At 31.3% G+C, this 18,974-nt stretch overlaps 1 protein-coding gene across 1 annotated transcript; it reads right to left on the bottom strand.

Annotated features, from left to right (window-relative positions):
• Nucleotides 1-1,491: 1,491 nt before the first annotated feature.
• On the bottom strand, nt 1,492-6,401 carry LOC143258416 (uncharacterized). The gene is made up of 6 exons (XM_076517319.1): nt 6,244-6,401; nt 5,858-5,916; nt 5,182-5,259; nt 4,563-4,589; nt 3,980-4,009; nt 1,492-1,679 (listed from the first exon to the last, which is right to left on the bottom strand). The coding sequence occupies exons 1-6, from the start codon at nt 6,332-6,334 to the stop codon at nt 1,638-1,640; spliced, it is 327 nt and encodes a 108-aa protein (XP_076373434.1). The 5' UTR covers nt 6,335-6,401; the 3' UTR covers nt 1,492-1,637.
• Between the last annotated feature and the right edge of the window lie 12,573 nt (nt 6,402-18,974).

Raw genomic sequence — 18,974 nt, forward strand, 5'->3', positions numbered from 1 at the left:
TATACTCCTGGAATTTATGTGATGATAAAAAAATCATGTGTCCGAGATTTATTGAATTACGTTATGAATGAAATGTTAAAATCGCATTGGAAGTTTGATATGAGTAGTACTGACATTTACAGACCTTTGTTGTAGACACTTGTGTTTAATAATTTTATTTTCCATCATATTTTCGCAGTCGTTCCTACTATTAGGTTTAAGATCTATTTTCGTCTCGTCGAAAACTGGATTTTATCATCACTATTATAACACATCCAATACCTCAAAACTCGGAACGTCACTTGTTTTGGATGATAACTGGATGCAAATGTTGGACAGGTAGAGCCACAGTAAAAGACGTTAACCACTGGCTCGTGCTTAACCCTCCTGGGTCTAAGCATGGCAAAAATATTACTAAATAAAAAAAATATTCTATGATGATTCTTTGTTTTAAGTGATGTATCAGATAATACTGAAGATTTTAACAATTAACTAATGTGTTCTGAGATTTCGATAATGATGAAAAAGTGTATTTCTTTGTTTGTTGAATTTTTCTTAATGATACAATAGGGCTATTTATATTAGCTGACCCTAATGTCGTGGCATCAAAGCTTAATATATAATGTTAAAAACTGTATCAAGGTATATGTGTGCAGTGCTATTAAATTGATTTCCTATAACATGTACAGGTTACATATGCTGGCTTTTTTTTGTATAGTAAAGACACCTCAAGGGGTACCATAACAGTTATTTGAGACCCTAAATTTGATTAGTATGCTCATTCAAGCAGTACTTTTATAAAAATGTCCATGGTACAAGTGTATGGGAATACTAAATAATCATAACTAGAATCACCCTAGCTCGTTCAGTTGTCAATAGGGGTCAGTGCAGCATTACCATAGCGTTGAAATTTACATTTTGTAATGGCGTAGAAAAACTAGTTCCATAAAATAGAAAGAATGAAAAAAAATATTATCCTAATACTTTTGCGCAGTACTTTACATACATTTTATAAAAATCTCCTATGTATATGTTCACTATATAATTAGTGACGTGCAATGTTAATTTTTATTATATTGATTTTGTATCCTAGCCATTCAGTAACATCTTGAAATTACGAAATACATAAATAAACAGTTCAAATCATTAAACAAGGAATTCAAAGGAAGCTGAGAAAAGATATCACATTAAACCCAGGAAGATATGTAGATAGCCAAAATCCAGCTAAAGCTCTTCTAGATAAGGAGGCTGAGAAACCAGAGAAATAATGCGAGAAAAAACAGATTGTTTGACTTGTTCTGTATTAGATTATAGAAGTCGAAAACATAAAACCTTGGAAATCACATCAATAGTAATTTGCCTTGAAATCTGGTCATTAATGAAACATAAGTTTTCACCTTTTAACAATACCTTAAATTCTTTAATTTCTATATGTGTATTTCGGTTAAAACAAATAAATTATCTTCAAGTTCAAATCTCTTTGGAAACGGAACACACAGGAGGCAAGAAACGTGAAAGCAAAGAAGAAATTGTTTTATTGAAATTTCATAAACTACAGTAGACTTAAATTTATTATACTATTTGTTAAAATAAAATAAAGAAATACGATGTCGTTGTTGATCTAATGTCCCAGTAGTAAAATCATTGAACGAGTAGTTTTAACCAGATTTCCAGGAATTGTACGCCTCGTTTATACAGCTCTAAAATATGAGATGTAAACATTAAATTATTGATTATTACACATATAAATAACTGGTTGAACTAAAATTAAAGTTAATTTTGAAACACAATTTAGGCTCTGCAGTTGAGGCGACTATTAGATAGTAAAGCGGTAATATATTATTAAACTTGTCTTCAAGAGTCTCCAAGCCATGCAAGCAACTTAATAATAATAAGCTGAAGAAAACAGTTTAAACTATAATTTTTAATTTACGTCCATGTTCACAAAGTCAAGGTCATATACTTTCATCACGTGATTTTAGAAATTAAAGAATGGTTCATTTTACGAAGAAGCAAAGTAAATACTTTACGAATTTCAATACTAAAATTTTCTATATACTCATATAAGTTTCAAATTAGTGGACTTATAACTTTTGTTTATTAGAATAGTATTTTATGTGACGGACTAGAAAGTTGCAGCTAGTCAACAACAGCTTCTGCCAATTGTTGGGTTACTCTAGTCTCACCATATAACATGTTTGACGTTCATCTTAAAACGTCATTATGGACGAACATCCACAGTCCGGTAATTTATCCATAGAGCTACACTTAGTCCTAACCACCACTAATTTTCACAACCACTTCTTGTGACTTTTTACAAATATGACGCTTATTTTCATGTACTTCAGGAAAAACGTGTCAGATAATTTTTATAAAACATTCTACTGAACGTGAGTTACTTTTTCTAATTAAGTAACACGTGTGAGGTTTTTACTAGATTTTACAACATAATTATTAAATGTGTAACGTTTTATTTTTTAACCATCAAAATCGTCTCTGCTTCTGCATTTCTTTTTGAAATGCTGTAACCTTGAATTGTTAAATTAACAGTTTAAATATTGGAACACGTACTTATATAAATGTAGAAATGTTTGTTTGTTTCTATTTGTATGTTAGTGTTTTGATACTGTAGATGTGTATCGATGTAATTAAAATTAACGTTTTTACGTGCGCACGTGCGTAGGAAACTTTTCAAATTTCACTAAGATATTAAACATACTGTTGGAGTGAACCTGCTTTGTGGTCTCTATGTGGAAAAAATATATACAACGGACAGGTAATACAAAGAAAAAGTCTCATTGACCACTATTCACTCCTTCGTATTATTTAGCGGTTCAAGCTATTCAAATAGAAAATACCCATAAGGAAGAATACATGACATTATCATATACGTTAAGAAATAGTGGGTGTAGACAGTGGTATGCATTCCAAAGCAAAGGGAATTTGAAAAGTGGATCTGTTATCCTTCAGATATTCATCTCAGGCAGTATGTTGAGGCTCTATCTGTAAATTAATTTCACCCTTTGTTGATAGACATTTAGTTTTAAAACTTACCTCTGATACCCAAGTTTTGGGAATGTTGCTGTATTTGGTGTGTTTTTTTTTCATCGAATAAGTTGATTGGTTTGTCATTCATGATGACACCATTCGCCTTAAAGTGTCTTTTGTACTGCAAGTACTTGGTGGACATGAAGTATTATGGAATAAGTTTAATTCATTTAGATTAAACCTAGCAGACATTCTGATGCCTGGCATGGCCATCGCATTTACTCAAAACTCTATGTACTAATGTTTTATGTGGGTAGGTTGTGTTGTTTTTTATTATTTTAAATACACACTACTGTCTTTTTATTGAATATAATTTGTTTTCAAATTCAAAATAACGCAAGCAAAATCATTCCTTACGTCAAACAAAAGTTTTGTTAGCATCTCATTAGACAAACAGTATTATCGTTAGCAAAAGTAACAAGTCCGACTGGTTTGGTTTATTTGTATAATATATTTGTTATATAAGTTTGCGTGTGTGTGTGTTTGAGTGTTCTCATATAGTAAAGCCACATTTGCTTTGTCCACTGAGAGGAATCGAACCCCTGATTTTAGATTTGTAAATCCGTAAATTTACCACTTTCCCAGCGGGGAAAATGTAAGTTTATATTGTTTTAGAAGTCTGTACCCTAAATATATATTTGTTTTTCTAAACGACACTTTACTCATCATATACACTTATTTCATACAAAGTAGTTTTAATTTCGAATTTCAAGGCAGAAGGACGAAGAATAGTAGGTAGCACTTTTCGTCTGAAAAGGCTATTCTAAATAAAACACCAGGATTGACTGTCACTCTTACAATGCGCTAACACCTAAGAGTATGTGAGGTGGTGAAAGAGCTACGTATGATATTACTGATTCAGACCTCCAGTCAGTTACGTTATTCATAAGTAAATGACTTGGCCTAAGAGCTAAATAATGTTTTCATTTAAAGTATCCTTATTGATACTTACTGCTACTTGTCCATATCCGCCCTTGTGAGCCTAAAGAAGACGTTTAAAATATCATCTTACAAAAAAGAACTATATCAACAAATTAAGTAAAACTTTAATTACATATTTTGAACTAAATACATGTTTGAATTTTTATACACTACTTAAGATTTTAAATAGAATATAATACACACAATAATGTAAAAAGAAATAATATCAGTGTTGAAATTAATTCTACAAATTCATTCTAAATACCTTAAATGGATTTTGAACAAAATACTAATAATTTCTTTTCTTATTTGGTAAGTTCTTTCCAAAGCGTGTTGTTAAACAAAAATATATATGATTAATTAATATAAAGGTAATGAAAGATACAATAACAATTCGGTAACTTAATTTATAAAATATACTACACATTCCAACCCTTAGGGTAGTAACGGTTGGTTTTAAATGTATGCATAAACATTTTAATCTTTTCACTTTATTATGAAAGCGATGAGCATAAAATACTATAAAACCTTAATTAATTATGTTTAAGGTTACAAAACTATATTGTATAAAGAATAGACGAATTTAATGTAGAACGGAAAAGCTTTATACTTACTTGACTTTCATGGGCACATGTATTTACCTGAAAGAGGTAATTCAATGAACTTACTAGTGTTTCCTCAACAAACTGAAGTAGATTCTTAAACAATTTAAAAAAAACTATTTATATTAGAAGCTTTTAATGTTTTAAGTTTTTGAGTTTTATTTGCCATCCAAATATTAATATTTAAGAAAGTAGAAACAATGTATTAAACCAATCTAATAGATATGTAAGAGGTTAAGCAGCATGTCATCTGCATTATTTACCATAATAAACAATAATTATTTAAATATATATAAATATGTGTGTGTGTGTGTTTTGAGCCAACGTTTTGTCTATAGAAACAATAATAATAGCAATAATAGCTGAAATACAATAAATTGTATAGACGTTGAATCAAATAATCTGATTTAAGGTGGTACTATCTGGTAAGGAAGTTTTTAATATCTTTTTATGATAGAGAACCACTTTCACAGAAGAAAGAAAAACAAGTTTTTTGTTTGTAACATTATTAGACACTGGCTGATTAAAAAGTATGTGATTAACTAATTGAAAAAAAACATCAACAACATATATCACTGTAATGTAGAGATAGCTAAAACATAAATTCTTAACACTATTTTTCAGAACTTACGTCTTCCCATTTTGTACACAGATCTTCATCCGAAGTAGCGCCAAGTGTTGTTTTGCATTCTTCAAATTTATTATTAAACTAGAACATGATAAAACAGTAAATTGTATCGGAATTTAACCATATACAAGATTAACATAAACTGATTCAGTGAATATTTAAAAATTATCATTGGATTTTATATAAATTATAACAAATATTTTATACAATAATAATAATATATGTTAGCTTAAAGGAAGAATGGAACTTCAGCATTTGTATAAATTTAAATATTAAAAGTACAGAATAATAAAATAATTACACGTAATAGCTTTTCAAAAATTTACTGTTTGGTTTGGTGTAAATTTTCTTAAACATCTCTAGCTCTAATTCCTAAAACAACCTACAACATCGATATTAACTAATAAAAGCTTCCATTCAGACATAGGCTCAAAAATAACACATCATAACGTTTTCTACATAGATAAAACAGTTGCAAATTTCATTTTATTAAGAAACAGCTTTATACTAACCATATATGATTTGTTGTTGCAACCAAATATTAGTTATAATAAACAACAAACTATGTCTGAAAATGTGAAATAATTAAAATTTGGGTATTACAATATTATTATGATTTTTTAAAGTCCATCAGTAAGATTTTAATTTTTGGTTTCAAGAGCTTTATCACTAAACTTACCTCACTAGCTTTCTGCCAACAATCTTTCAAAGCAGTCTTGACATTTTCATCGTTACTTTCTGTTAAAAATATATGATGTGATTTCAAATATTTAAACATCTTAAAACAGCCCTTAGTATAATAGATCACAGCTTGGAAAAAATTATTAACGAAATGTGTTTTAAATTACAACATTGATTATAGGAGTAAGGTTCTAAAAGTACTCTTTGAATATGTGTTTCTTTCTTGTATGATAAACTATGTTACTATAGTTGAAAAAAATATCATAAATATTACAGAAGAGTATGTTAGAGAATGATTGAGGTAGAAACTTTTAAGTTACTAAAATACGGACTTAATATATGTATATCAATATAGATATTTCACACAATAAATTTATAACTTACCACAGAGCATTTCTTGCATTTTGTGGTGAGGTCCATGGGCTGCAACATACGCTACAACAACAACCAGGAGTAGTGCAACAAAAACTTTCATTCTAATCTTATTTAATATTGTGTTTATATTTAATTGTGTGGTATGAATGATAGCTTGGGTGTTGTTTCCTTTTATATTCATCAAAGCTACCCAGAGTATCAGTTTACAGCTGTCCATTTCAAACAGTGAATTTCTGTACAATGTAAACATTCGACTGGTCTTGATGGTAGATTTGCATGACGTATTATCGTTGAATTTCTGATTTTACAAGAATTTGGAACTGTTATTATATTTTCTGTGTGAACACCTGCTCTGACAACCAATATTAATTTAGAATGTTGCTATAGTAACTGAACGAGGTATCTTGTCGACTGTTAACACATAGTGGGTTTGTTTGTTTTTTAAAGATAGTTTCGCTAGTTTCATCTGACTTTATGTATACATCGTGACCTATCGTAGCTGATAGAGTTAAAGAAAAATTTACAGGATATTTGATGTGACAGGTGACAAAATACTTCTACCTGTTTAACAACTACCTCGAACTAAATGAGTTGTATTCTGTTTGTAAACTGTCTCGCCAGCAAACTGTAGTACAATTTTAGTTCAATTAATTTCCTCAGTATGTCTATCCATTATTTAAACGTGCGCTGTTCCTGTATACATAAATTAGTTTTAATGTAATGTTTGTTGCTTAAAACTTCTCATTTTCTTATTAATAAATGTATTTTATCAGTCTAAAAATATAAAATAATGGAGCTTTACTTAAGATAGTTTTAATAAATTCATAATCTGTAGTTTCAATATTCGAATTGATCAATTCAATTGTGTGTGTGCATTTATTTACATGGGAGTCCACTAACAGATAATAGGCTTACCAAAAAGCTTTTACTACTGAAGGTGTAGAATGTCTTCCTATAAATACTAACGTATCAAGTTAATTAATTGAAGTTAACGATTTGTAATGTTAGGACTCTATAAACGTTCCTTGTCAAATATCTGTAGTTTTCCGATTAATAAGTGTTAATTGAATGATTAGTCTCCTTGCACCTGTCCACTAAAAATTAATTTTCTGGTAATATAGGCCTAACGATTAATATGTTACAGAAAACTAACAGTAGTAGGAAAAAAAAAAGAATAATGGTTTGTTCCGTCAAAGAAAGATCTATAGTAATTGAACTACCTTCCATGGGCCTTGTCAAATAGACAGACGATTCTTGGACATACAAAAGAAAATAAAGGAAAAAACAAGTTTAAAATGATATGACACAATCATCGCAACTCAACGATGAAGTAAGTGAACTATATTTGTATAATTTTGCGATAGTAATAGAGAATACAGTTCGGCTTGTCAAGTGAAATTCTAAAGTAAATTAATAGACCTAAGTGGATTCTTGACAAGATGAAAACACAGTACGTAGTGTTTATTATATCCTATAATCTCTATAGTATGAAGAATTTGGTGTACATACGTTCAACTTGTTACGAATATATATATATTATTTTGAAAACAAGTGAAGTGCGTGCCGTTCATTTGTTCTTTAACTTATGGTAAACAAGGCACAGACATTTACTGTTGAAGAATCCTAATCCACACAAGAACACAGTATGTATTTATACTATTAAGAAGTATAAGTATAAACCTTTTTATTCTGACAATTAAAGAAAGTAATTTAATTTTTAGATTCTTACATAAACCTCCACCTAATACAATATTTAATGATTTATTTCTCCAGTAATTTGTGTTTAGTCATGATTGTAGAAGAAATGTTATGAACGACTTATTTCAATTGCAGATTAGTGTTAGATCAGGGATCCAAATATCTGTGGCACTATTTGAAAGGTTTAAGCTCTACCTTTGATATTTTAAAATATTTTAGTTAGAAAATAGCTTGAATTTTTATTTTCCTTTTGTTTTTGTCAGAAAATGTCCATTAGTGTTTTTTTTTTTGCTCTTTAATAAATCTTAATCATTTCTGTCAAAGCAACATTTGCATTCATTTATGAGTTAAGAAAATTCTGATGGTTTTCACACTGGATGCTACACATGCTGCTTCTCTGATGTCAAAAGTGAGGAAAGTATAAGGAATAACGAACTTACCCATTCATTTTTGGTATAGAAAAGAAGTATTGAGAGAACTAATATTATTTTAACGGATAACATTAAAATAAAGTGAACCATAAACAAAAAAGGTAAATATTCACTCACTGAGCCAGTTTATTGTCAATTCTCATGCAAAATGTTTTATGGGATACACAATATTTAACTTTAAAATACTATCTCTTTGAAGTACAAGGTATACAGTGGACGTAAAACCAACATACTTGTTGGAAATGACTGTTAAAGGACGAAGTTTCATGTAGAACATTGAACGTACTGACAAAATTCAATCTGAAAAACACAAGTACAACAAATTTTATTTTATGCACAATTTATGTCAAAATATAGTACCTCAGAGTTTGTTAATATAGTGTGTATATGTACATGTATAGTGAGGTAGAAACAGTGACATCGTAGCGCCACGGTTCACAAACTAATATTAGAAAGTATGTTTTTCTGAGATCGTACGTATCAGATGTATATACAAACACTTGTCATGAACAACCTATTTGGTGTTGTGAGTGGGACACACAGGCTTGTTACAAGAATGACTTTTAGTCCTAGCATTACTCTTTATAGCTTCCTGAAACTTATTCTTAGCTGTTATATTCCTAGCATGTAAAAGCTTAAGCTTTGTTTGATATTCTGCTATCATTTCTCACAGTCTACTCTTCAATTTATCTATTGCTCTTACTTTAATTGATATCCTCAAACTTTTCCTCCAACTTACATACAAATTGCACATCTTATTTATGAGCTTCTTTTAAAGTACATGCGACTCAAATAAAACCCACTCGTTGCAACATTACATCTGAGCAACTGTGAACGCTCAGTTCCGATACTGGTTTTAACCATTACATTTATATCTGTAGCTTGACAAAATACTCAGTATCGAATACAATAAGCCTATTGTCAACGCTGTTACAGATAATAACCTATTATATCAGTGTCTTTTTCACCACTATTTTGTCTTTACACTAACTAAATAACATATAGAATTAAAATTTATCAGAAGTTACAATAACTAGCCTTTGATGTATCAATAATATTATTAACAGAATTAATACAACGTATTCAAGCTAAAGTTTATTATAACCTATCTATATTATAAGCTGAACTTAAACTGCTGGATCTAGGTTCAAATAAAGAAGTTAATTTTTAAAACCAGGAGTGACAAAAGAACTAATTTTTATTTTGTATTTAACCTGTTTAACGATTTACCAGTAAGGTAAAATATACTTAAGTCAAATATACACGACTAAACTCTAGGATTAGACTGTGAGTGTCTTACTTTTATTAACCAACCTTACTATGTCTAGTTATTCTTATGTTATTAAATCAAAATTACTACAAATTATAGTATTGATATCAAATAATTCTGAGAAATTTCTGAGAGTTTAACTTTCAACGTCTTCCCTTGCACCCTCTTCTCCGCTTAAACTGACTTTTCTTTATCTTAGACTTCGAAATTAAACAATTTATTTTAGGAATAACAAGTTATTGTATTATATCTGCCGTTACGCGGTTATATAATGCGAAGAAATGAACAGCAGCCAATCACACTTTTTCTTCACTTCACCTGTATTGCGTATACGTTTTCCACTTAATAACTACACAGCACGTTTATACAAATATTATGTGTGTTACCACAATGTATACAGAGTCTAATTTTTTGATGGTTTAAATGCTTAAACTCGTAAATGAATAGCAGTATAGTCCATCTTACAATTTGTATTCTGTTACTATAAATTATCAGTAAAGTTGACAACTCGATATACTTTTATATTTATGGATAACATAAAGGAAATAAAAATACTGAAGTCTAAATATTAAACTAACTTTCATACAAATATAATACATGACGGTTTGTCTACATTTTTTAAAAATACTTTCTACTCAGATTATCTTACGTACCTTCGTTCATAAGTCATATGGCTGTAAATGACCTCAACTTGAGAATAAACTTTTTCTACTATCACACAATATTTGAGTATAAAGTAAACGAAAACTGATATACGTACTTTGATATATAACAACAGAGAAAATTGATTGTAACTGTATAAATAGATTTTTCCTTTTGTCGTTTTAGGCCTGGCATGGCCAAGCGCGTAAGGCGTGCGACTCGTAATCCGAGGGTCGCGGGTTCGCACCCGCGTCGCGCTAAACATGCTCGCCCTCCCAGCCGTGGGGGTGTATAATGTGACGGTCAATCCCACTATTCGTTGGTAAAAGAGAGCCCAAGAGTTGGCGGTGGGTGGTGATGACTAGCTGCCTTCCCTCTAGTCTTACACTACTAAATTAGGGACGGCTAGCACAGATAGCCCTCGAGTAGCTTTGTGCGAAATTCCAAAACAAACAAACAAATTTGTCGTTTTGTGTTGGTAGTACACATATATAACGCAATGATGTGTTCTGAGGTGCGCGTATGCGAAAATCTTTCGGCTTCTCCTGTATATGTGTCCCTACATATATCACAAATGATTTGATAGACTACACGTTTTATGTTAACTACGATATGCCAAGTCACCCTCTAACAAACGACACGTTTGAATTAAACTATTGAAAACAGAGTACACAACAATACGTTATTTCAAAAGACAGTTCTGGGCGCTATTCTTGGTGAGACCTCTACTCAGAGTTTTACTGCTTTCCATGAAGTAAAAGAAACATCACATAATACAGCATTCTGGTTTCGTTATTATTTAATTATCTGAGAATATTGTTACTTTTCCGTTTAGGCATAATGGTTGAAATGTCACAGGAAATTAAAGATATTATCTGAAATGCTGGTTTCATATTTTTCTTTCTTTTTGGACTTATACAAGTGGTTACAAATATTATGGGGATAATCTAGCTGCCACTGTTATGATTCACTATCCTATACGAAATTTATAAAATAAAATAAACACATCTGTTGACTTTCGTGTTTGATAGACACATTTGACTTATTGTAACTAATAATAGCCCCACTATCCATTTTCAATGATGTATTTGTCGGTTTTGATTATATTAGACTTAAAATATATATTTTGGATTTTAATTACAAGTTATACAATGTATAATCTGCTCTTTATCAACCTTGGGTCATCGAGCCCCTGAATTTCGCGCCTAAACCCCTAGCCATAACTCATACTCACTGGAAAATTTAATATATATATATATATAGATATATTTAAATATATTTTTCAATGCCCAAATTTTTAAATGAAAGAAAGATTCTGTTATTGATTTAATCCAATGAGTAAAATACATAAACAAAAATTTGGTTGGAATATGTGAAATATATGTATTAAAGTTTAATGTTTTTACATGAATTAAATTATTCATAAGATATCTCAAAATCTAAAATAACAGGTTTCTGGTCCTTTATTCTTTTGTTAACTATACAATTTAAATTTTTTTGAAATTCTCAGTTTTAATAGAAACGGTTTGCGGTCACTGTACTGCCTCACATAAAGATTCGTCTCACTTGTTTATTGTTAATGTCTGTGTGACCAACATTTTAACAAATAGAGCTTTTTCTGTTTCGTCCAACTAAATTAACATTTACACTGAAATTATCTGTATCTAACATTAGATTTGTTTTGTCTGGTTTGTTTTGAATTTCGAGGAAAGCTACATCTGAGCTAACCGTCCCTACTTTAGCAGTGTAAGACGAGAGGGGACCAGCAGACTATTTGTAAAATACATGTTAACCCAATGTTTAGAGGCAAAACGAGTCAAAATATGTTAAACTTTGGTAGAAAATTGTAGGTTCTTATTGAAAATTGACAGTTCAACATGTACCTAGTTCTCTTTTAATGACGGAAGAAGGTAATGGATAAAAATAGGTACTTTGGTCTAGAATACTTGGAGATATGCAAATAAGCTAATAACTGTATCGTGGCAAAAATTTATTTTCTAATTTATTTAAAGTATTGGATATGTTTAAGATAACGGGTTATGCGGACTATCAAGAAAATTCTTCTAATGTTGTTAATACCAACATAACCAAATACGATGAATATTTACAATGCATAGATTTTATATCTACTTTTGAAGATATGTATGATATAACTTCTCCCAGTAAGTGTTTAAGTAATCATGAAAGGAGTAATAAACAATATCAAGCTTTTATTGTATTATGCTCTCCATAAGTTTAATTCTTTAAAGAATAAAATAATCGAAAGTAAATGGTATCAGTTTCTTATAACAAAGCCACATTATTTACAGTAGGTGTCTGTTACTTCTTGGCGATACATTTCAACAATAAAGAAGTAGCATACTGTTCTCTTATGTTAAAATAATATAACACGTGTTTGTTGCATTGTTGGTTATCAGAGTTCCAGTTTCAGTTTAAATAATTACTATACTGTTAAATATTCATAGCTTTAAATAATTCTGTTTTCTTTTGGTCAAAGTCCTCTCAGACTGATTCAGTTACCTGAGACTACAACTGACAAGACAATGTATATTTTCTCTACAAAGTCATTACAACGCATAGTGTGATAATTTCACGTTAGAATTTTTTCACTACACACACTTCATGGCAAAGTTACTCAGTCTAGATTTTTATATCTCTCACTAATTAGTTGATTCTAACTAAACTCTGATGCGAATTTTTTTTACACTCAACATAAGCCTTAGACGTTCCCCTCATTATAAGATAATATATTAGAAGATATTACTGTCATGATGCGATAAGTAGGACACACAGTAGTAAGTCGTATGTCCAAAACCTGCTGTAGGATACACTGTATGTTATTAATAGGAGTGATAGTTTAGCGATTTTGCATCTTCTTATCTCGTAATGTGAGGGAACTGAACTGTCATTTATTTTTCTGTTAATATGCACTACTAGACTTTACATCACATATTAAATTCAAGGCAATTCTTTAGAGGACACCTAATATGCAACATTTGCACCAAAAGTTAACAAACTTTATTTGATAGAAAACATATTAATTTTACAGATTTCTTCACATTCTGAACAATGATAGCTATCTTCAAACTAGAATTAGGAGTCTCATTTGGTGCAAAAATTAAAGACGTGAGCTTAGTTTTTCAACTAATGTATCGAAAAGTTTGCACATACCTACGTACTTGAGCTATCAGTCCAAAATATTTACTACAGCTTCACCATAGAGCAAGTGTGAACTGCATTGAATTTTTATCATTCAGAGTATAGACGGCTGATTCAGAGCAGCAAAACTATAAGTGAAAGGACCAACAGATAAATAATTATTAGTTACACGAAACAAAGTAGATTAGTAATTTCTAGGGACAAGTTTTCGAAAGAATCATTTCAGTGAATAGGTATTATCGGCTGTTAATTGAAAAATCATAAGAACTAATTTACTAAGTTCTACAAAATTAACCTAATTGAAGGGATTTTTAGCTGTATGTGACATTAGTTTAAACGATTAGGATAAACAATGATGTTTGGTACAAATCGTCGAACCAGATGAAAACTCTTACGGACGCAGAATGCAGCTCAAGAACAATAAGCCGGCATCTACGAGAGAAAGGCTTTAAAAACCGTAAATGTCTTCAAAGGCCACGCCTCCTTTCACACCACAAAACAACTCGATTAAACTTTGCTGAGAAGCACCAAACATGAAACATAGAACAGTTGAAAAAGGTTTGTTCTCTGATGAAAAAAAAAATTAACCTGGATGGTCCAGATGGCATCCAACGTTACTGGCACGATAAGGATATCGTGAAAGGTAGAAATGTTTGGTAGTGGATGACAAAGGAAGTCTATAGAAATGGACGTCAAATCCAAACAGTGCATGATCTTCGTGAAGCCATCTTCATTACTTGGAATAACATTTCAGCCAGCCTTCTGCAAACGCTTATATCGACCATGCCAAAGCGAATGTTTGAAGTTATTCGCAATGACGGCCATGCAACTCACTACTGAGACCTCTTGTTGCGCATTTCCTACCCTGTTTAGGACTGCTTTTTGGTATGGTCTTAAACTTTTGATCAGCTAGTATTTAGACTAATTTCATATTGTTCACATTTTCCCTATTAAATGCTAAAAAGGTTTTTATTTTTATTTTCCCTTTTCTTATTTTCATCTTTCGAAGCTCTACTCAAATAAGGGTTGAGTCTAGCAAAACAAAACGCATATTTTTTCTTTATGTTCATTGGCTTTAAGATTTCGACCAGCAGTGTATATATTCCATAGTTTTCTAGGTTGTGTATTTTGGTTTACCCACTAGTATAAATCAAGGTTTTAATTTTTTTAAGTGTTGGAAAAAAAAGAAATTTCAACTGTACACATTCGATTGCTTAAATTTAAAAAGTAAGGAAAGTCTTTGCCTTTTGCAATTCCAGTAGTCGGACGAGAGCCTAGAAACCATGATGATTTTTACTTTTATTCGTGAAAAATGCAAGGATGCAACACTCGAATCTCAGTCTGCTTTAAAATCTGTTCCTCATGGACTTGTTGCACAACTAAAAATCTCTGATTTGGTTTCATCTGATTGCGAATCTGATGTCAGTAGAAATGAGGATAGCGATCGTTTTCTATACGAAACGTTTGGTAAACCAAAACTTTTCACACAAAGTATATGTAATGATTTTGTAAGAGATTTGGGTATTGCAAATTATTCTTCAGATATTTTTTTGTGTTCAATCTTAAGGTTAAAACTTAATTTCTCTAGAGACATCAATTAACTAGAGCAGAAATCGTGAGAAATAGTTTATATTATAATTTTCGCAAGAAGGTTTACTGGATCATTAAAACAAATTGCTGAATTAATACCAATGTAAGAAGCTGCAATCTATGAACCATGTAAGTGGCGATTAAAAAGAAAACTAAAAGGTAGTTTCTTCATATATGCATCTGGTCCTTTTCATTATTCGGTTCATTTGAAGGAAACGTATGGAAATTACGAGCTACACAATGGGCTAGCTGCACTCTACTCACCACGGTTAGCGAAACCCGATTTCTAGAGTTTTGAATCTTGAGAATACGCTGTGCCAGAAAGATACTATAAAAATGATAAATAGTACGTAACAAATTAAGACAAAAATCAATATCAATATATATACATACTCATAAGTACTCACCCAAAAATAAAAATATATATTAATTCACATTATGAATCACCGAAATTATATTTTCTAGTAAATATTATTTTAGGGTAGAAATGTCAATGAGTTAAATAAAGATCCTTGAATACAACTTGAACTTTGGACCCTTATATAAGAAAGTCAATGATTTACCAACTGAGATGTCAAAGAGTACAAACAGTCTCTATCTGTCCTTTTTCTCACAAGGATTTTCAACTATTAATGTGAAACTTCATGGTATCTCTGCTGAAAATTACTGGGTTGTTTGAGTTACAAGAGAACAAACCTTAAGAGTCTAAAGAGACTCACATATACATCTTCATTACAATTACTTAATTCGTTTTCTAAATCAATAAGCTCATCTATCCAAACACTTTGTAGTGAGGGACATAGTCAATAAATGAAGAAACTCAAGACTAAAAATTCAACCCAAAACGTTTAATTAACATGAACAATGTTCTACCAACTGAACTATCCAAAAGCTCTCGTATATAAAGACAGTTAGGATGCCTTTAACATAACTGTGAAAATGATAAATATCTAAATATAAGCTTAATATAACGACTGGATTTGTTTTTATTCCTGGATTGTAAATTAAACACATATTTAAAAATATATATACATCTAACACACCACACCAGGAAAACAGCAATGACCAGCCTTTCATATAGATGAAAAAGGACCGAACTCAAACATCATGGTAAAAGAACAATAAAAAAAAACATTCCTATATCCATGGATATCAGTAAAACAACTATTATTTCTCTTGACTGAACAGTGTCAAACTAAAGCCTTATCCCATAGGAAATGAGCTGAAGTTTTCATATTTTACTCTACTTTGCAAGGCCAACACTGGCCTGACATTCTTAAATAAAATAAAAGAAACCTTTATGCTAGACAACAGTCACCAACACTGAATAACATGTAGTCTCCTTATAAACTGCGCTTTTATATAAATATATACAGTATTTTGTTTAGTATTTTACTTTCTATGTGTTTAGTTTGTTTTGGTTAAATTATCATTATTGTCACTAGGTATTTGAGCTAATTGCTTAAGGATGATGTGATTCTTATTTTGCTGTAAATGTTAAAAATACAATTTGCAGAATTCTTAAAAGTTTATTTGTGTCTCAATTTATTGAAATAAACAATGTTGTTCACCTCAAGTGTTATAATCCTTTATATTGTGAATCTTCACGAATTATTTTGTGAATCTTATAACAACTTTGTTGACGTTTAAGATGTAAAGATTAAAACTTTGTGGCGTTATATAGTGAGAATAACAATTATCATGATGAAACATTGTAGAATGGATAGCAAATGCCTGTTGTAAGATACAAGTGTAGAGGACGACGTTTCGAAAGTCCTCCTGGATTCTATGATTGTGAGCTCTCCAGGACCTGCTGGAGCAAAGCAGCCCCAAACTATGACACTTCCCACTTCCACCTCCATGCTTCACAGTTGGTATGAGGTTCTTTTCCTAGAATGCTGTATTTGGTTTACGCCAAACATGTCCTCTGTTCTGGTGTCCAAATAATTCAATTTTGGACTCATCTGTCTAAAGAACATTATTCCAAAAGTCCTGGTCTTTGTCTACATTCTCTCTGGCAAACTTCAGTCTAGCCTTATTGTTTTTCTTAGAGAGCAAAGAATTCCTCCTTGCACACCTCCCAGTCTCTTTCTGATTGTAGAGGCAAGCACTTTCACATCAACAGTAGCGAGAGCCTGCTGTAGATCCCGTGATGACATGTTAGGGTCTTTGGAGACCTCTTTTAGCATCTTGCGGTCTGCTTTCGGGGTAAACTTGCTTGAACGACCAGACCAGGGCATGTTGGCAGTATTCCTGTTAATTATTACAACTGTGATGCTGTTCTTCTTCATATACTCTTATTAAGTCAGATATTGAACCATATCATTTCGGAATCAAGCAGTGTTCTGTCTGTCTTAAATCAATCCATGTAAGAGAATAACTTCTGAAAATGTTTAGAAAAGTAATACATCCATTCTTTAACCATTCCCTTAAATGCAGGAAGGAGTCCATTTAGTGTCGATCATATGGACCTGTAAAGGTGAAATATCCCTTTCTCCTTTGGACTCTTAGCCAATAGCAGGTGTTTTTAAAATTGGTTTTATAGTGGAGCAGGGTTTACTGGGGATGGTACCTCGTGGGCGGGTGTTAGATTCACTCTGTTGTTCTTGTAGAACAGTGATTTAGTAGAATACCTCATCCATCACCTCAACACATAGCTTTCTACATGATTAAAAGTTATTTTGTTAATATACTTATATTGACAGAAAGCTCACCACTGTCTTAGTCCACTCAATCTTAGGTTCACCAGACTCTGCAACACCCTGACGATCCTCTTCATTGGTACTTCTTTCACACTAATATCAACGTCAATAAGTAATATTCACAACAGAAAACCTCTATGTAAAAATACTTAGATATATAAATATCTCTATTACAAAACGCAAGCAGTCCATTGTTCACTGAAACTCGAAGACTTCCGTCGGGCTTCTTCATTTAGAAAGTTCGATGTAGCTGTGGATTCGATACTCATAACTGTTCAAATCAATAAACATTGTTCTCGCGCTCTGTGGGAGTACTACAAAAATGCCTTCAAAGCCTAGCTTTCAGAACTGAGTTCTCAGATGATCTGTGTCGTTTTGTAGGTGTCACAAAATAAAAGGTATTCTTAGAAGTATCGCTAGACATTTCATCTTCATCACTCTCCAATCTAAGAGCTTAATCAGACTTTCCTGTTTTCTTTCTCCATGTCTTTGATTTGCTCTGCAGCTGTTTGCGATCAACTTTTCATGCTATTTTAACCTTTGGTTTTCAACCGATGCATCCACACTGATATCAAGGGCATTAACCACAAGCATCACACATACGCACTTTATAGTTGCACGCCATTTTCTTATTTGCCTGTAGAAACCTTGCTTTATCAATATAGGATCACTACATATACTCGCTAAATATCGATATCTATTTTGTGGCCAACATGGATCCGGTTTTCACAAGGGGACGGCAATTGTCTGCTTTTTTTTTTTCAACCGAGAATTATTAAAAAGTATTTCGTTAAAAGATATTGTGAATTTTGTTTCACATTTTACGAACGTTGTTTACTCAAAACTATTTGAGTGTTAGAAATCAAAATCTATAATTTTATTTTGTGATAAGTAAAAATAACGAGTATCAAAATAAAAGATGTGTATCAGTTAAGATTACAAAATATTTAATTGGTAACCAAATTAAATAACACTTATTGTATCGTACTTCGGAATCCGAGAAATGCTTCTTCAGATTATTTGTATGATTTCTCTGTGTGGCCGTGTTTCTACGTGTTCATTGACTAGTGACAATATTAATTAGCAAGTATAACAGGTAATTTTTAGTTAGGTTTTTTGTTGAGAAACATTGTGGTATTTTGAGGTTTTTTGTTGAGAAACATTGTGGTATTTTGAGGTTTTTTCATTGATTACAATACTTCAAAGTAGAGAAATAAATGCCAGTTACAGCGTGCCTGGTATTACGAT

Source organism: Tachypleus tridentatus, chromosome 8 (genome assembly GCF_004210375.1).
Source record: "Tachypleus tridentatus isolate NWPU-2018 chromosome 8, ASM421037v1, whole genome shotgun sequence".
Lineage (NCBI taxonomy): Eukaryota > Metazoa > Arthropoda > Merostomata > Xiphosura > Limulidae > Tachypleus > Tachypleus tridentatus.